The 16,056-nt window shown below is 42.5% G+C and overlaps 1 protein-coding gene, 1 non-coding gene and 1 pseudogene across 29 annotated transcripts in view; 1 reads left to right on the top strand and 2 right to left on the bottom strand.

Annotated features, from left to right (window-relative positions):
- The window catches only part of CWF19L1 (CWF19 like cell cycle control factor 1), a 35,412-nt gene that overhangs the window by 8,568 nt on the left and 10,788 nt on the right, over window positions 1–16,056 (top strand). For 19 of the 28 annotated variants that reach the window (XR_010159746.1, XR_010159744.1, XR_010159747.1 and 16 more), the window contains 6 exon segments: window positions 2,661–2,875; window positions 5,600–5,718; window positions 8,800–8,884; window positions 12,198–12,338; window positions 13,242–13,356; window positions 15,377–15,456. Coding sequence is in view for 21 of the 28 variants with exons in the window: in XM_054659407.2 (XP_054515382.1) it covers window positions 2,661–2,875; window positions 5,600–5,718; window positions 8,800–8,884; window positions 12,198–12,338; window positions 13,242–13,356; window positions 15,377–15,456 (755 nt within the window). In the remaining 7 variants the exon portion in view is untranslated. 28 annotated transcript variants of the gene reach the window in all.
- Window positions 466–568, bottom strand: LOC112204641 (U6 spliceosomal RNA). Its single transcript, XR_002938314.1, has one exon. It is a non-coding gene; the product is annotated as a U6 spliceosomal RNA (small nuclear RNA).
- On the bottom strand, window positions 9,913–10,791 carry LOC107966812 (prohibitin 1-like; annotated as a pseudogene).

Raw genomic sequence — 16,056 nt, 5'->3', positions numbered from 1 at the left:
TTACTGCAACATCCGACTCCCTGGTTCAAGTGATTCTCCTGCCTCAGCCTTCCGAGTAGCTGGGATTACAGGCACGCACTACCATACCCAGCTAATTTTTGTATTTTTAGTAGAGATGGGATTTCACCATGTTGGCCAGGATGGTCTCGATCTCCTGACCTGGTGATCCGCCTGCCTCAGCCTCCCAAAGTGCTGGGATTACAGGCGTGAGCCACTGTGCTCGGCTTTTTTTTTTTTAGTTGAATTTACTATTCTTCACATTTCCTCTTTGTTGGTCTTATTTCTCTAGAAAACTTCTTCATTTCCTTTGCTGTAAATGTCCTCTCTCTCCTTCCCCATCATAGTTCATCTTGGCCTTTAGTCTTTATTTGGCTATGGCCCTCCCGTTACCAGTCTTATTTTGCACTAATCCTGCGGGACTTCTTTAAGCAAAAATTGAAGGAAGGACTTTATTTGTTTTGTTGTTTTAATATGGAACTCTTCATGAATTTGCATGTCATCCTTGTGCAGGTGCCGTGCTAATACTCTATCTTTCCAGTTTTAGTATATGTGCTGCTGAAGTGAGCACTGTTTATTTTTAACTACACATATCAGATACGCATTTTGAAATTCTGTTGTAGATTTTAACATGAGCCTGACTTATGCAGTTCTTGGTATAGTTTGTAGATTTGGATTAAGGGCATTACTGTAGATATTTGGCAGCCATTTTACTATATGAATTTAGTGCCAGGAAAGGAAAGAGCAGCTAAGGTACTTGGGTTATTTCTGTGAAATAGATTTTTTGGATCCAGTAGGAGGATCAAGCAATGAACTTGGTAGTGAACATGTGATAGTGAGCTTGAAATACTGGTAGGACATCCAACATATAGTTGGAAGTGAGAGTTATTATTATTATTTTTTGAGATGGACTTTCGCTCTTGTCGCCCAGACTGAATTGCAATGGCATAGTCTTGGCTCACTGCAACCTCTGCCTCCCGGATTCAAGCGATTCTTCTGCCTCAGCCTCCTGAGTAGCTGGGGTTACGGGTGTGTGCCACCATGCCCGGCTAATTTTGTATTTTTTAGTAGAGACAGGGTTTCACCATGTTGGTCAGGCTGGTCTCGAAATCCTGACCTGAGGTGATCCAACCGCCTCAGCCTCCCAAAGTTCTGGGATTACAGGCATTAGCCACTGTGCTGGTCCGAGAGTTCTTTCTAGAGTATCAGTGTTGAAGAGTATAGGCTTTGGAGAGTTGGTCCCATAATGATGAAAAATAGAGCTGAGAAGAGGATCAAATTATTAAGGAAGAAATACAATCAGAAGGGAAGCAGGTTGATGATAGTACCTTGGTGGGTGGGGATGGTATATCTTCATCTAGGGGGTAGGAACAAAGACATAAAAGTGCTTAGAGGACTGTTGGAGAGGTAAAGATATTGTCAACTTCATGGAATCTAGTGAAGATAACATAGTTTCAGGAGAACATTGGCAAATATAGGGTGACCTTTAAGAGAGTGATGGGAGAGGGAAACTGATTGCAGGGGGTTAAGGAACTAATAAAGTAGGCTGGGCGTGGTGGCTCACACCTGTAATCCTAGCACCTTGGGAGGTCGAGGTGGGCAGATCACGAGGTCAAGAGGTTGAGACCATCCTGGCCAACATGATGAAACCCCATCTCTACTAAAAATAGAAAAATTAACTGGGCATGGTGGCGGGCACCTGTAGTCCCAGCTACTTGGGAGGCTGAGGCAGGAGAATCACTTGAACCCGGGAGGCGGAGGTGGAGGTTGCAATGAGCCAAGATTGCGCCACTGCACTCCAGCCTGGCAACAGAGCGAGACTCCATCTCAAAAAAAAAAAAAAAAAAAAAAAGGTAAAGCACTTAGCATGGACGAGTCTTCAGAAATTCAAAACTGAAGAGGAGGAAGTTTCTTAGTATGTGTGTTCATTTTGGATGGCGATGATTGAGCATATTTTTTTCTGAACAAAAAGCGCCAGCTGAGTAGACTCAGTAGATAAAAGGGAAGTGAAAATTGATGGAGCAAGGTCTTGAAGGCAACAGGAGGGAATGGAAACAAGGCCACAAGCCAGGAAGAACCGTAGAAGAGAGTAGCGTCTTAAATTTTTCCTAAACACTTGCTCTTTCCAAATGTTTTCCTTCACTTGGAAGTTGCTGCCTGCCTCCAAGTAGCTGGGACTACAGGCACACGCTGCCATGCCTGGCTAATTTTTTGTATTTTAGTAGGGATGGGGTTTCACTATGTGCATCTTTTCTAGACTGTAGCTTCCTTAGAACTGTATTTTTCTTCGCATTGCCTTTTCCTGTGTCCAGATGTCTGCATTTAAGTCCATGTAGAATCTTCTCTAGAACGCAGAAAGCCTTTTCCCTAATCTTCTCTTCCCAACTTTGTCCAGTAATATTTGTAAGGCACCTGGCATAAACATACTGGCCCGTGGGCTCCAGCAGCCTCCACGTAGGGCTGTTCATATTTACTGAGCAGGAATACTGTTGTAGCCATTCACCATTGATGCCTAGCAGCCAGAAGGGAGCTGCTGGAGAGTTTACACTTCAGACATGTAAAATGGCAGGGACATAGGAGAGTCATGGGAGATTCATCCCCCTATTGATGGCTTTTCATTCTGCAATTTTGACTAAAATTTGTTCATTTTTCTTTGAACCCAGGTCGTAAAGGTATCTTCACTGGAAGCTCGGGGCTGCAGATTGTGTACCTCAGTGGGACAGAATCCTTAAATGAGCCAGTACCAGGTTATAGTTTTAGTCCCAAGGATGTGTCTTCTCTGAGAACGATGCTGTGTACAACCTCCCAGTTTAAGGGTGTTGATATCTTGCTCACATCCCCATGGCCCAAGTATGTGGGGAACTTTGGGAATTCTTCTGTGAGTAGTGCTTGTTTAGTTGGAATTTCTAAAAGCAAATTGCACTGGCTTGAGTTGGGACTTTTTTCTTTTCCTGTGTATATTGAGTATTTTAGCTCTTGGGTACCTTTTATTAGAAGTCTTCTGTGAAAATTTTCAGGATTCTAAAAGCTCTGTCAACTGATCAAAGCAAAAGTTAATTTCATGAAAGTGTGATTCATAGATGAGACTGCTGAAATCTTAATTATAAAGGAATGGTTTTTTATATTCTCTGCTTCAAGTGCCCTTTCCTAAGCCTCTTAATGTTTTGAGGCTTCACTAATTTTTTTGTTTTTTGTTTTTTGTTTTTTTTGAGATGGAGTCTCACTCTGTCGCCCAGGTTGGAGTGCAGTGGTGCGATCTTGGCTCACTGCAACCTCCTCCTCCCGGGTTCAAATGATTCTCCTGCCTCAGCCTCCTGAGTAGCTAAGATTATAGGCATGCGCCACCACGCCTGGCTAATTTTTTTTTTTTTTTGAGATGGAGTTTTGCTCTGTCACCCAGGCTGGAGGACAGTGGCGCCATCTCTGCTCACCACAACCTCTGCCTCCTGGATTCAAGCAATTCACCTGCCTCAGCCTCCCAAGTAGCTGGGACTATAGGCGCACACTGCCATGCCTGGCTAATTTTTTGTATTTTAGTAGAGATGGGGTTTCAGCATGTTGCCCAGGCTAGTCGTGAACTCCTGAGCTCAGACAATCTGCCTGCCTCGGCCTCCCAAAGTGCTGGGATTACAGGCGGATTTTTTTGTATTTTTAGTAGAGATGGGATTTCACCATGTTGGCCAGGCTGGTCTCAAACTCCTGACCTCAAGTAATTTGCCCACCTCAGCCTCCCAAAATGCTGGGATTACAGGCATGAGCCACCGCGCCCAGCCTAATTTTTGTATTTTTAGTAGAGACGGGGTTGCCCAGGCTGGTCTTGAACTCCTGGGCTCTAGTGATCCACCCGCCTTGGCCTCCCAAAGTGCTGGGATTACAGGCGTGAGCCACCATGCCTGGCCAGATTTTAATATTTTATGAGTAATCTTGAAAAGGATGGTACACCAGGAGTGACAACTATCATGGGGAGTGAAATACTACACTGGTGGAAGTAAGCCTAAGGAAGATTTTGAAAAGGTTATGTGTGAGGGCAGAAAACACGGGCTGAGCTTCATTGAAGGGAAATGTAAGAATGCATTTGGGAACAAATCTCCATGGTCGGATTCAGGATTATCAGTGATGATCCAGAAGTGGAGCCTGTATACCACCCCTTGCCAGTTTCAGCACCATGTGTCCATGACCAAAAAGGCCAACAGGATACCAGGCATTATCAAGGAGGATGCTCTCTTCCTTTTTGACAAACCCATGATTACTCTTTACGTAGAATACAAGGCGTAGAGCTGGTTGGAGCACAAGGATATAGCAAAGCTAGGGAAGATCGAGAGAAGGGCTGCTAAAGTGATGAAGGAAGAGAGAAAGACACATGTGATGCTCTGTAAGGAAGGATGAGAAAATGAGGCCCCTTTGTTTTGCAGGGAGCTAAAAATTGATTTTGATCAATGCCTATAAATAACCATACAGTATATTTATGGAGGAGAAAAGTATATTTCACCAGTCCCTAAGATGCTAGGACTGACCTCAAAGCTAATTCCCTGCCCTTCAGCAGAAACCTGAGGGAAACAAGCATAAGACAAAAGGAAATTCCTGCTTTATGTAGTGGAAAACAAACTTTGTTAGCTTATTTCCAAGTAATACCTTCTCTTAGAATAGAGTTCATAAATAATGCTGTGGGTGAGAGATCACTTAATTGGTTGTTAACAGAATCTGGGGATATTCTGGGAGCAAGAATAACTTTGAGCAAACTTCATATTACTTAAGAAGGGTGTGGTTATGCCCTTCCTCAAACTGCCACTTCCTTGACTGAAGCAAAATAAAGGATTATATGCTGGTGATGAAGTCCTTGAGTACTCTATACCAGATATTCTGTGGATCCTAGGAGCCCTGAAGCCTAGCTTTTCGCTTTGATTTTCTGAATTGACTATGACTGTCTGGACCTGTGAACTACAGATGCACTACGTAACAAACTAGAGGCTGGGCGCAGTGGCTCACGCGTGCACTTTGGGAGGCTGAGGCGGGCGGATCACAAGATCAGGAGTTTGAGACCAGCCTGGCCAACATGGTGAAACCCCATCTCTACTAAAAATACAAAAATTAGCCAGGCGTGGTGGCACGTGCCTGTAATCCCAGCTACTAGGGAGGCTGAGGCAGGAGAATCACTTCTTGAACCCAGGATGCAGAGGTTGCAGTGAGCCGAGATTGTGCCACTGTACTCTAGCAGCCTGGGTGACAAAGCAAGACTCCATCTCAAAAAAAAAAAAAACAAACAAACCAAAACTAGAAGCCCAGTCTGTGGGCTCCAGAGGGAGAGCTTACTTTCCAAAAAAGGTTTTAATAATTTGTGTTTTGGGTATTGATATGGAGGAGTTACCTTTTAATCTCTGGCTTCCAACAGTTGTTCCTATTTCTACATTCATAATAGTTCAGCTCCCTTATTTGTTAAGATTTTTTCTCTGATTGCCATACTTATGAAATTCAATGTGCAGTTCCTTCTGCCCACATCTGTATTCATGTATAAATTTCAAAGACATTTCAAAATGTCTTATTATTTATTTGCATTTCTTGATAACTTTTGGTCTGTATGGATGACTAAGTTTTTGTTTACTAGGGAGAAGTGGATACCAAAAAATGTGGTTCTGCTTTGGTTTCCAGTCTTGCCATGGGCTTGAAACCAAGATACCATTTTGCTGCTTTGGAAAAGACCTATTATGAGAGGCTTCCATATCGGTGAGTAGCATTTCATTCTTTTTGGCTTTTTGAAGAATTTGCCATGGATCTTCTGTATAAACTTCTCTTGTTCGTTTTTAACCATATAACATCTTGGTTCCATTTGGTTACTCAGACACTGAAGTAAGTGACTCTCAAGTCATTCATCTTCTCTGAGTTTGTTCCCTAATTTGAAATCACTTTGGAAATCCTTCAGTTTCAGAATCAAGAACTTGTATCAGTTTTTTCCTTTTCAGGGCCAGGCATGATGGTGTGTGCCTGTGGTTCCAGCTACTTGGAAGGCTGAGGCAGGAGGCGCGCTCGAGCCCAGGAGTTCAAGACTATAGTGTGCAATGACTATGCCTGTGAATAGCCACTGTACTCTAGCCTGGGCAACATAGGGAGCCCCATTTCTTTAAAAAATTTTTTACCACAAATAAATATGAGATAATGCATATGTTAATTAGCTTGATTTAGCCATCCCACAGTATATACACATTTCAAAACAGCATGTTGTATACAATAAAAAATACAATTTTTAGTTGTCAATTAAAAATAAATGAGAGGGAAAATTAAAAAAATTTTTTTTTGTCTTTTTTTTTTTTTTTGAGACGGAGTCTCGCTCTGTCACCTGGCTGGAGTGCAGTGGCATGATCTCGGCTCACTGCAACCTCCGCCTCCTGGGTTCAAGTGATTCTCCTGCCTCAGCCTCCTGAGTAGCTAGGATTACAGGTGCGTGCCACCACGTCCGGCTAAGTTTTTTTGTATTTTTAATAGAGACGGGGTTTCACCATGTCAGTCAGGCTGGTCTTGAACTCTTGATCTCATGATCTGCCCACCTCAGCCTCCCAAAGTGCTGGGATTACAGGCGTGAGCCACCATGCCCAGCCAAGAAAATATTTTTTTTTCTTTTTTTTCTTTTGCACTCGGAGTTTTAATTTTTTTAATTTTTGGGGGTACATAGTAGCATAGTAGGTATATAGAGGTCAAGTTCTTTTTTTTGAGACAGAGTCTTGCTCTGTCGCCCAGGCTGGAGTGCAATGGCATGATCTCGGCTCACTGCAACCTCCGCCTCCCAGGTTCATGCCATTCTCCTGCCTCAGCCTCCTGAGTAGCTGGGACTACAGGCGACCGCCACCATGCCTGGCTAATTCTTTGTATTTTTAGTAGAGACAGGGTTTCACCATGTTAGCCAGGATGGTCTCGATCTCCTGATATAGAGGTCAAGTTCTTAAAGAATATACTGCCAAGAAAACCAGTGTTTTACAAGTGAGAGAGTTAAGTAAAAGCTCAGAATTATCTTCACTGATAAAGGGCATGGATTATCCCTAAAATAACTTCTTTCCCTTCTTTTTTACAAAAGTAATATATACGTGTTGCTAGTTAAAAAAATTTAAGTGAGCAAGAAGAGAATACCCCCCTTACCATAATCCCACAGCCTAATGCAGAATCATAGGTAATACAGGTTTTTCTGTTAAATCTCCATATACTCATTCTAGAAGAATGTCTTGTTCTCTAAAAATATACTGCGAAAACAGAAGTTTTGGGAACAAGCCACTCAAAACTTACACAGTTCTTAAGAATCGGAATACAGTTTTTCATAGAACATATAAAAATGGCCAATAGGGCTGGGTGTGGTGGCTCACGCCTGTAATCCCAGCACTTTGGGAGGCCGAGGCAGGCGGATCATGAGGTCAGGAGATCGAGACCATCCTGGCCAACACGGTGAAACCCTGTCTCTACTAAAAATACAAAAAATTAGCTGGGCATGGTGGCGGGTGCCTGTAGTCCCAGCTACTTGGAAGGCTAAGGCAGGAGAATGGCATGAACCCGGGAGGTGGAGCTTGCAGTGAGCAGAGATCGTGCCACTGCACTCCAGCCTGGGCAACAGAGTGAGACTCTGTCTCAAAAAAAAAAAAAAAAAAAAAGGCCAATAGACATATAAAAAGATGCTGGTATCATTAGCCATTATGGTAATGCAAATCAAAAGCACAATGATACACCACTTCATACCCACTAGGATGGCAGTAGTCAAAAAGGCAAATACATAATAACAAGTGTTGGCAAGGATGTGGAGGAATTGGAATCCTCACACATTGCTGGTGAGAGTGTAAAATGGTGCAGCCGCTTTGGAAAACTGTTTAGCAGTTCTTGAAAGGTTAAATGTAAGAGTCAGCAGCATGGTAACGGCAATTTTATTCCTGTCCCAAGATAAGGGAAAACATATGTCCACACAAAAACTTGTACACAGATGATCATAATAGCATTATTCATAATAGCTCAAAATGCAAACAACCCAAATGTCCATCACCTGGTGAATGGGTAAATTAAAAGTGGTAAATATATGATGAAATGTTATTTGGCAAGGAAAAGCAATGAAGTACTGATATGTCCTACAACATGGTTGAACCTTGAAAACTTTATGTTAAGTGAATGAAGCCAGACACAAAGGACTACATTTTTTTTTTTTTTTTAATTTTTTTTTTTGAGACAAGATCTCATTCTGTCTTCCAGGCTGGAGTGCTGAGGTACTATCAAGGCTCACTGCAGCCTCAACTTTGTGGGCTCAAGTGATTCTCCTACCTTAGCCTCCTGAGTAGCTGGGACTATAGGTATGCACCACCATGCCCAGTTAATTTAAAAATTTTTTTTGTAGAGACAGAGTCTCACTGTGTTGCCCAGGGTGTTCTCAAGCTCTTGGGCTCAAGCAGTCCTCCTGTCTCAGCCTCCCTAAGTGCCTGGCCTATTTTAGCTTTTTATTACACAAAAGAAGAGGCAACAGTAAAGTGAAACCTCATGTGTCCATCACTTAGCTTGAACTATTGTCAACATTTTGCCAATTTTACAACTCTTTTAAAGCCAAAAGTTGGAGTTTTGATGGTTTCTGAAGACATAATCTCATCTCTTCCTAAAACAGCCTTGTGAGGTAGGGATTGTTGCCCTATTAGACGGATAGATAGTAACTTATCTGAAATCATTTGACTTGTGATGATGAACTGAGGACCTCTGCTCTTTTTATGGCCCCATTGAGTCCACATATTTTGTCATTGCAAATCAAAAGTAAAATTGTTTGTAATTTTTTGTCTCTCAAATATGTTGTAGAAACCATATCGTTCTACAGGAAAATGCACAGCATGCCACCCGGTTTATAGCTCTGGCAAATGTTGGAAATCCAGAAAAGAAAAAGGTAAAGATTTACCTATTTGGTGGAAGGTTGATATTCATGGTCTGCCTGATAAATGTATCTCTTGTCCAGTTTAGCATTCAGATCTTCTCTTCTCCCTGACTGCAAGGTCCCAGCAGTTTCGGAGACTCCTTTGTAAAGGTATGGTAATGAAAGGTCAAGTCTCTTTGGGTCTTTTTGTAGGAGAGTTTAAAGAAGGGTTTGGGAAAATAGGCCCAGAGGAATAAAGGCAAAATATCAAATGAACAATGTTCCTTTACTTCCACATCTATGTGGTTGTCTCTATGGGTATTTGTGAATTTGCCCTCAGATGCTTGCTTACTTCTTTAGCAACTTCATTTAGCTGAAATAAGAAAACCCCAAAGAGCTGGGCATGGTGGCCCACGCCTGTAATCCCAGCACTTTGAGAGGCTGAGGTGGGCGGATCACTTGAGGCCAGGAGTTTGAGACCAGCCTGGCCAACATGGTGAAACCCCATCTCTATAAAAAATAAAAAAAATTAGCCAGGTGTGGTGGGGGGGCACCTGTAATCCCAGCTACTCAGGAGGCTGAGGCAGGAGAATTGCTTGAATGTGGGAGGTGGAGACTGCAGTGAGCTGAGATCAGGCCACTGCACTCCAGCCTGGGTGACAAAGTGAGACTCTGTCTCGGGAAACAAAAAAAAAGAAACCCAGAGGACTTACCTAAGCTCTCCTTAGGGCTAAGATTTCCTGAGGGAAATCTTAGTGATACCTGGAATCTATCTTTGTATTGGAAAACAGTGCAGTTGATGAAAGAGAATATACCAGAAAAATAGGTTGTTTTTCTCACTTCTCTGAGAGTATTTCTGATTTCCCAGGGCCAAAACTAACCTATTGTGGATTGAGACAGCTAAAATAAGAACAGTTAGTGAAGTGGGAAAATAGGCAGATAAAGAGTCTGAAGATTATTCCACTATCACATGCCATAGACAATGCATACAAAAGATAAGCAAATCGATATTTTGTTTTTTTCATAATATTTTAAGCTTTTTTGGGGGGAGGGGGCGGATCTGAAGTGATTTTACCTTTATTTCCTTCACTTTAAGCCAATCATGAAATTTCACAGTGATTTCTAGGGTTGGGGCAGAAGGAAGACAGTGTTAAGAATCATCAGGGCTGTGGCCCAGTTGGCCTGCGGAGGTGCAGGCAGGGTGGCCCCTCAGGGGCAGCTGGAGGAGCATGGACTGCCCCGCTGGCAGGGAGCTGATGTTCCCAGAGTATAAGAGCTGGAATGTGATGTCCTCCACAGCTTCCAGCTTGCGTAGCTCTATCAGGCTGTTCCCTGCGGTGGCCAGTGAGTTGGCAATCAGCTCTGCTGCCTTGGAATCGCCCTCAGCAGAGATGACGGCTGCCTTTTTCTGCTGCTCAGCCTTTTCTACCACAAATCTGGTGCTCTCTGCTTCCCGCTGAGCCACCTGTTTGGCTTCCACTGCTTCTGTGAACTCCTTCCCGAAGGTCAGATGTGTCAAGGACACGTCATCCAGGATGAGCCCAAAGGTGGCTGCTCGCTCTGTAAGGTCGTTGCTCATCTGCCTGGAGACCAGCTCTCTTTAGGTGATTAGTTCTCCAGCATCAAAGTGAGCCACCACTGACTTGAGGATCTCAGTAGTGATGGACAGCAGCACACGCTTATCATAATCCTCTTCAATGCTGGTCAGGATGCGAGGAAGCTGGCTAGCGACAGGCCCCCATGTGCACCGTGATGTTGACATTCTGTAAATCTTTGCTATCAGTGATGACTGGCACATTACATGGTCAAGAACAGCAGTCAAAGATAATAGGTTTGTGTACCCATGGAATGAGAAAGTGAGTCCCTTCCCCTACCACAGTGTTCTGTACTCCATGGAATTGGTCAAAGATGACAGCTCTTTGCCCAGCATCCACATTATATAGGGCAGAGTTCACCACGTCTCCTGCAACAGCTAAGGCCAGGCCAAACTTGCCAACGGACTCAAAACACTTTGGCAGCCATGTTTTCTTCTGCTGGACCCTTTCATACCTGCTTCCACTCTGACCTCCACATAAATGCCCCAGCCTATTTTCAGCTTTTTTGCCCAATTCTTAGCAAATGTAGATTTGTAATTTTTCTTTTAATTGCCCTTTCAAACTGAATAACACTTAGTATTTTCAGTCTGTTTTATTCTCAGGGACGTTAGCCTCAGCCATAGGCAACTTATACTTTCGTCAAAAGGTGTGCACATTATAAAATTTGGCAAGCATTGTTAAATTCATCTAAAAACTTTGTTCCAATTTATACCCCTACCCCAGCAGTGGTTTTTTTTTTTCCCCCTCCATATTTCTCACTGGATCAAGTCAAAGTTTTTGTTTGTTTGTTTAAGATGGAGTCTCTGTCTATTGCCCAGGCTGGAGTGTAGTGGCACAATATCGGCTTACTGCAACCTCCACCTCCCATGTTCAAGCGATTCTCCTGCCTCAGCCTCCTGAGTAGCTGGAACTATAGGTGTGTGCCACCACACCTGGCTAATCTTTTGTATTTTTAGTAGAGATGGGATTTCTCCATGTTGGTCGGGCTGGTCTCTATCTCCTGACCTCAGGTGATTCGCCCGCCTCAGCCTCCCAAAGTGCTGGGATTGCAGGCATGAGCCGCCACCCCCGGCCCATGTCAAAGTTTTATTAAAGTTTTTGCCAATGTGATAAATGATATATAATTGTTACTTAGTTGCATTTCCCTAATCAGTAGTAAGTTTAAACATCTATTTATATCTTATCTAAAGTTTTCGATATCTGTGGCATTAGTGCAAGATTCCAAATATTTATATGAATATTTATTGCTTTACTGCTAGTCTCTTAAGAAAATTTTATTAGCATATATAGCAGAATTTGTATAATATCAGAGAGAGAAACACTAAGTTCGTTTGTAATTTTCATTAGGAAAAATGAATGGCAGTGCCACAATTTTGTGGACAAAGTACACAAAGATAAGGGACTCAGAGACAGAAGCAGTTTGTCTTCAAGGGTTATACAGCAAGTCCCTCTGGGCCTTGTAGTGACGGTTGTCACTATTCCATTATCTGAGTGAGAACTCCTGGTTTGTGAGGGTGGGGGCTTTGATTTCTTGTTCATTTCTTTGTCAACCCTTGGTGAGCCCCTGCAGAGGCCACTGAATTGGCATTTGATTTACTGTTTATTCTCTGAGCTATGGATGGGCTGGTTGCTGTTCTTTTAATTTTACTGAGTTTCACATGTTTTCGGTGAAATCTTCACAGTAAAATAGGTTGATTACAGTTGGGTAAATAGTATTTCCCCTAATGTCATTATGTTCTTTTTCTCTAAAGTATCTTTACGCGTTCAGTATTGTTCCCATGAAGCTAATGGATGCAGCAGAACTGGTAAAACAGCCTCCGGATGTCACTGAAAACCCTTACAGAAAATCTGGGCAGGAAGCATCCATAGGAAAGCAAATTCTTGCCCCTGTGGTATGTTCTGATTGAGGGTTGGCATTTTCTGGGCAGGGTTGCTCATTATATGTGTTCTTTTCCTAGTTATAGTTTAGTACATAAGACAAGTTTAATCGTTAGAATCTAAATCTTTTTTTTCCCCTTGGGAAATCATGATGGTGTTTAGAAAATCTTAGTAGATTTCAACTAAGCTTAGTGTTTTTTATTGTAGTTTGGGGTTAACAGTTTGATACATTAGGTCTTTCTTTGTCCAAACTGGATTCAGACGTTTGGGGTTACAGTTTTATTTGTAAAGTCTTTGTCTAAAGTGATTATCTGTTCTTAGCTCTTTAGGCAAGGCTCTGGCAGCTTCATAGCAATGTAATTTGTGATTTTATGATGATTGCTAGTAGGAAAATAAGATTTACGCTGAAGAAATTTTCTTAATAGCAGAGTTTTCTCAAATTAATTTTTTCCCCACTAAAGCAAGGAATGTCAAGTTCCCTTACTAGCATGCACGGTCTGCTTTCTCAGACTTTTCTTTCTTTCCAAGCAGCCTTCTCATCTCTTAATTAAGGCTGAATTAGGCTTGTTTGACCTGTGAAATTGTATAACTACACTATGTCCCTGTTGAGAGAAAAAAGAAAAGAGAATTTAGGTGGGTTCATGTTCTGCTTTAGGCAAGAATTACTTTATAACTTGCATTTTAACTCGTTTTTCCAAAGAGATGAATTTGGCAGTAGTTTGGATAAGTGTTGATGTATGACTGAGACTTCAGGCATCAGAACTGGAAAGATATTTTGCTTCCCTATAGTGTGCAGAAAGGACTGAGAAGAAAGATAGATATGGCATGGCAGGAATGTTCCCTTGTATGTGAGTGGTCGGCTACTTATCTAAAGGTTAGTTGAATAACATTTAATCTTCTGCTTTTGGCCATTCCAGGAAGAATCAGCCTGTCAGTTTTTCTTTGATTTAAATGAAAAGCAGGGAAGGAAGCGTTCATCCACAGGTAGAGATAGCAAATCTTCTCCTCATCCAAAGCAGCCTCGCAAACCTCGTAAGTACCTTTATTCCAGAGGTTTCTTCTATGAACAGTAACTGTTATTTTGGCTTTTCTTTGGAAAGCAGCATTGCTAAGAGAGCCTCTTCTGGCAGGGGAGAATTGTGCAATGAGTCATTAGGACCAACAGTAAAAATAAAATATAAACATGGCCTTGGCCAGGTGTGGTGACTGCACCATCTTATATTCCCACTGGCAATGTATGAAGGTTTCTGCTTTTCCACATCCCTGTCAACATTTGTTATAGCAATAGCCAGTTTTACAAGATAGCTCCCTCTTTTCCTGTCTCATAAATAGGTATGGTTCTCTAGGGGTGATGCTTTTATATACTTCTTGGACTCTGTATTTTTAGCCCATCTACTTGAGAGTGATGAGTTCCTTTTGCTAATTACCATTTAAAGCAATTTTCTTTGTCCTAAAAAGGCAGTCTTCTGTTGCTTATATACCCATATTGGGATAAAAGTGTTGATATTCTTGGCCAGGTGCGGGGGCTCATGCCTGTAATCCTGTACTTTGGGAGGCTGAGCCAGGCGGATCACAAGTTCAGAATTTTGAGACCAGCCTGGCCAACATAGTGAAACCCCTTCTCTACTAAAAATACAAAAATTAGCCAGGTGTGGTGGCACGCTCCTGTAGTCCCAGCTACTCAGGAGGCTGAGGTGGGAGAATTGATTGAACCCAGGAGGCAGAGGTTGCAGTGAGCCGAGATGATGCCATTGCACTCCAGCCTGGGTGACAGAGTGAGACTCCATCTCAAAAAAAAAAAAAAAGTTGATATTCTTTTTATAGCTTCAGATTCAGAAACTAGAGCTTTATGAATTTTATCTAGAATTATGTAATGCTGGAAACTGATTCACACTAACTGTAATCCCAGCACTTTGGGTGGCCGAAGCGGGTGGATCACTTAAGGCCAGGAGTTGGAGACCAGCCTGGCCAACATGGTGAAACCCTGTCTCTACTAAAAATACAAAAAATTAGCAAGGCATGGTGGCACCCACCTGTAGTCCCAGCTCCTCAGGAGGCTGAGGCATGAGAATCGCTTGAACCCAGGAGGCGGAGATTGCAGTGAGCCAAGACTGCACCACTGCACTCCAACCTGGGTGACAGAGCAAGGCCCTGTCTCAAAAAAATAAAATAACGGGCCGGGCGCGGTGGCTCACGCCTATAATCCCAGCACTTTGGGAGGCCGAGGTGGGCGGATCATGAGGTCAGGAGATCGAGACCATCCTGGCTAACACGGTGAAACCCCGTCTCTACTAAAAATACAAAAAATTAACCAGGCATGGTGGCAGACGCCCGTAGTCCCAGCTACTTAGGAGGCTGAGGCAGGAGAATGGCACGAACCTGGGAGGCGGAGCTTGCAGTGAGCCGAGATCGCGCCACTGTACTCCACCCTGGGCGACAGAGCGAGACTCCGTCTCAAAAAAAATAAAATAAGAATGGCCTGACTTCGAGGCTGTTCTGAGGTGCTTCCTGTACTATGGAAAAAGCACCTTTCCTTTGTGTCTGTAAAACATAATGAGGTAAAGAGCCTCCAAAACCAATATGGGTTCATAAAATAATAGAATGATCAAACTTGAAGGAAGGACTTTAAGAGTGTTTCATTGAGATTCTCTTTCTTCATCTTTTTGTTTCACACAAGAAGCTGACCTTGGGAGGGTAAATTTTCCAGGGTCATGGCTAATGGCATAGCTGGGGCTTTAATTGGGGCTCCTGACACCCAGTTCAGTGTTCTTTTGTTGTAGCCTATTGCCAGTTATGTGCTACTTTAGTCAGTGTGTGATTTTGCACTTGTGGGTTACCTACCTGTGGATTGGTTACAAATTCTAATGGAAGTTTAATTTCATTGAAAATGTTCATAGGGGGTCATAGTGAGGAGCACAGGCTCAGCCCATTGTGGCAGTGTTGTATACCAGTCTTTTCAGGATATAAAAATCAGACAAAGCTGAGTTCTGTGGGGTGATTATATGCTGTAGTGCTTGGACCATAGTAACACCTGGCTTTCTTTTACATGAAGCTCAGCCTCCAGGACCCTGCTGGTTTTGCCTTGCTAGCCCTGAAGTGGAAAAACATTTGGTGGTCAACATCGGCACACATGTGAGTTACTTCCTTGGACTTTATAGAGAAGGAGATGCCTATTTGTTTTTTATTAACTTTATTGAGGCATAATCTACATACAACATTTACCCATGTTTAAGTGTATGATTCGGTGATTTTCGTAAGGTTACTGAGTTATGCCACCATCACGTGGTATAGTTTTAGAACATTTTTATCATTGCAGTAAGATCTCTTATGCCCATTTACAGTTAATCCCTATTCCCAACTTTAGCCTCAGGCAGCAACTAGTCTACTTACTATCTCCATAGTTTGCCATTTTTGGACATTTCTTATAAATGGAATCATACAACATGTGGTCTTTTGTGTCTAGCTTCTTTTACTTAGCATACTATTCTTGAGGTTCATCCATGTTGCAGCATGTATCAGTATTTCATTCCTTTTTATTGCCAAATCATATTCCAGTGTATAGATGTACCACATTTCGTGTATATCTGTTCATCAGCTGATGGACATTTGGGTTGTTTCTACTTTATGGCTATTAGAAATAATGCTCCCATAAAATATCTGCATGCAAGTCTTTGTGTGGATATAGACCTAGGAATGGTCTATATTTTGGATAGACCTAGGAATGGATTTGCT

The sequence above is a fragment of the Pan troglodytes genome, chromosome 8, assembly GCF_028858775.2.
Source record: "Pan troglodytes isolate AG18354 chromosome 8, NHGRI_mPanTro3-v2.0_pri, whole genome shotgun sequence".
NCBI classification, from domain to species: domain Eukaryota; kingdom Metazoa; phylum Chordata; class Mammalia; order Primates; family Hominidae; genus Pan; species Pan troglodytes.
Note: the sequence above shows the minus strand (reverse complement) of the source record. Positions and strands in the feature narration are given on the sequence as shown.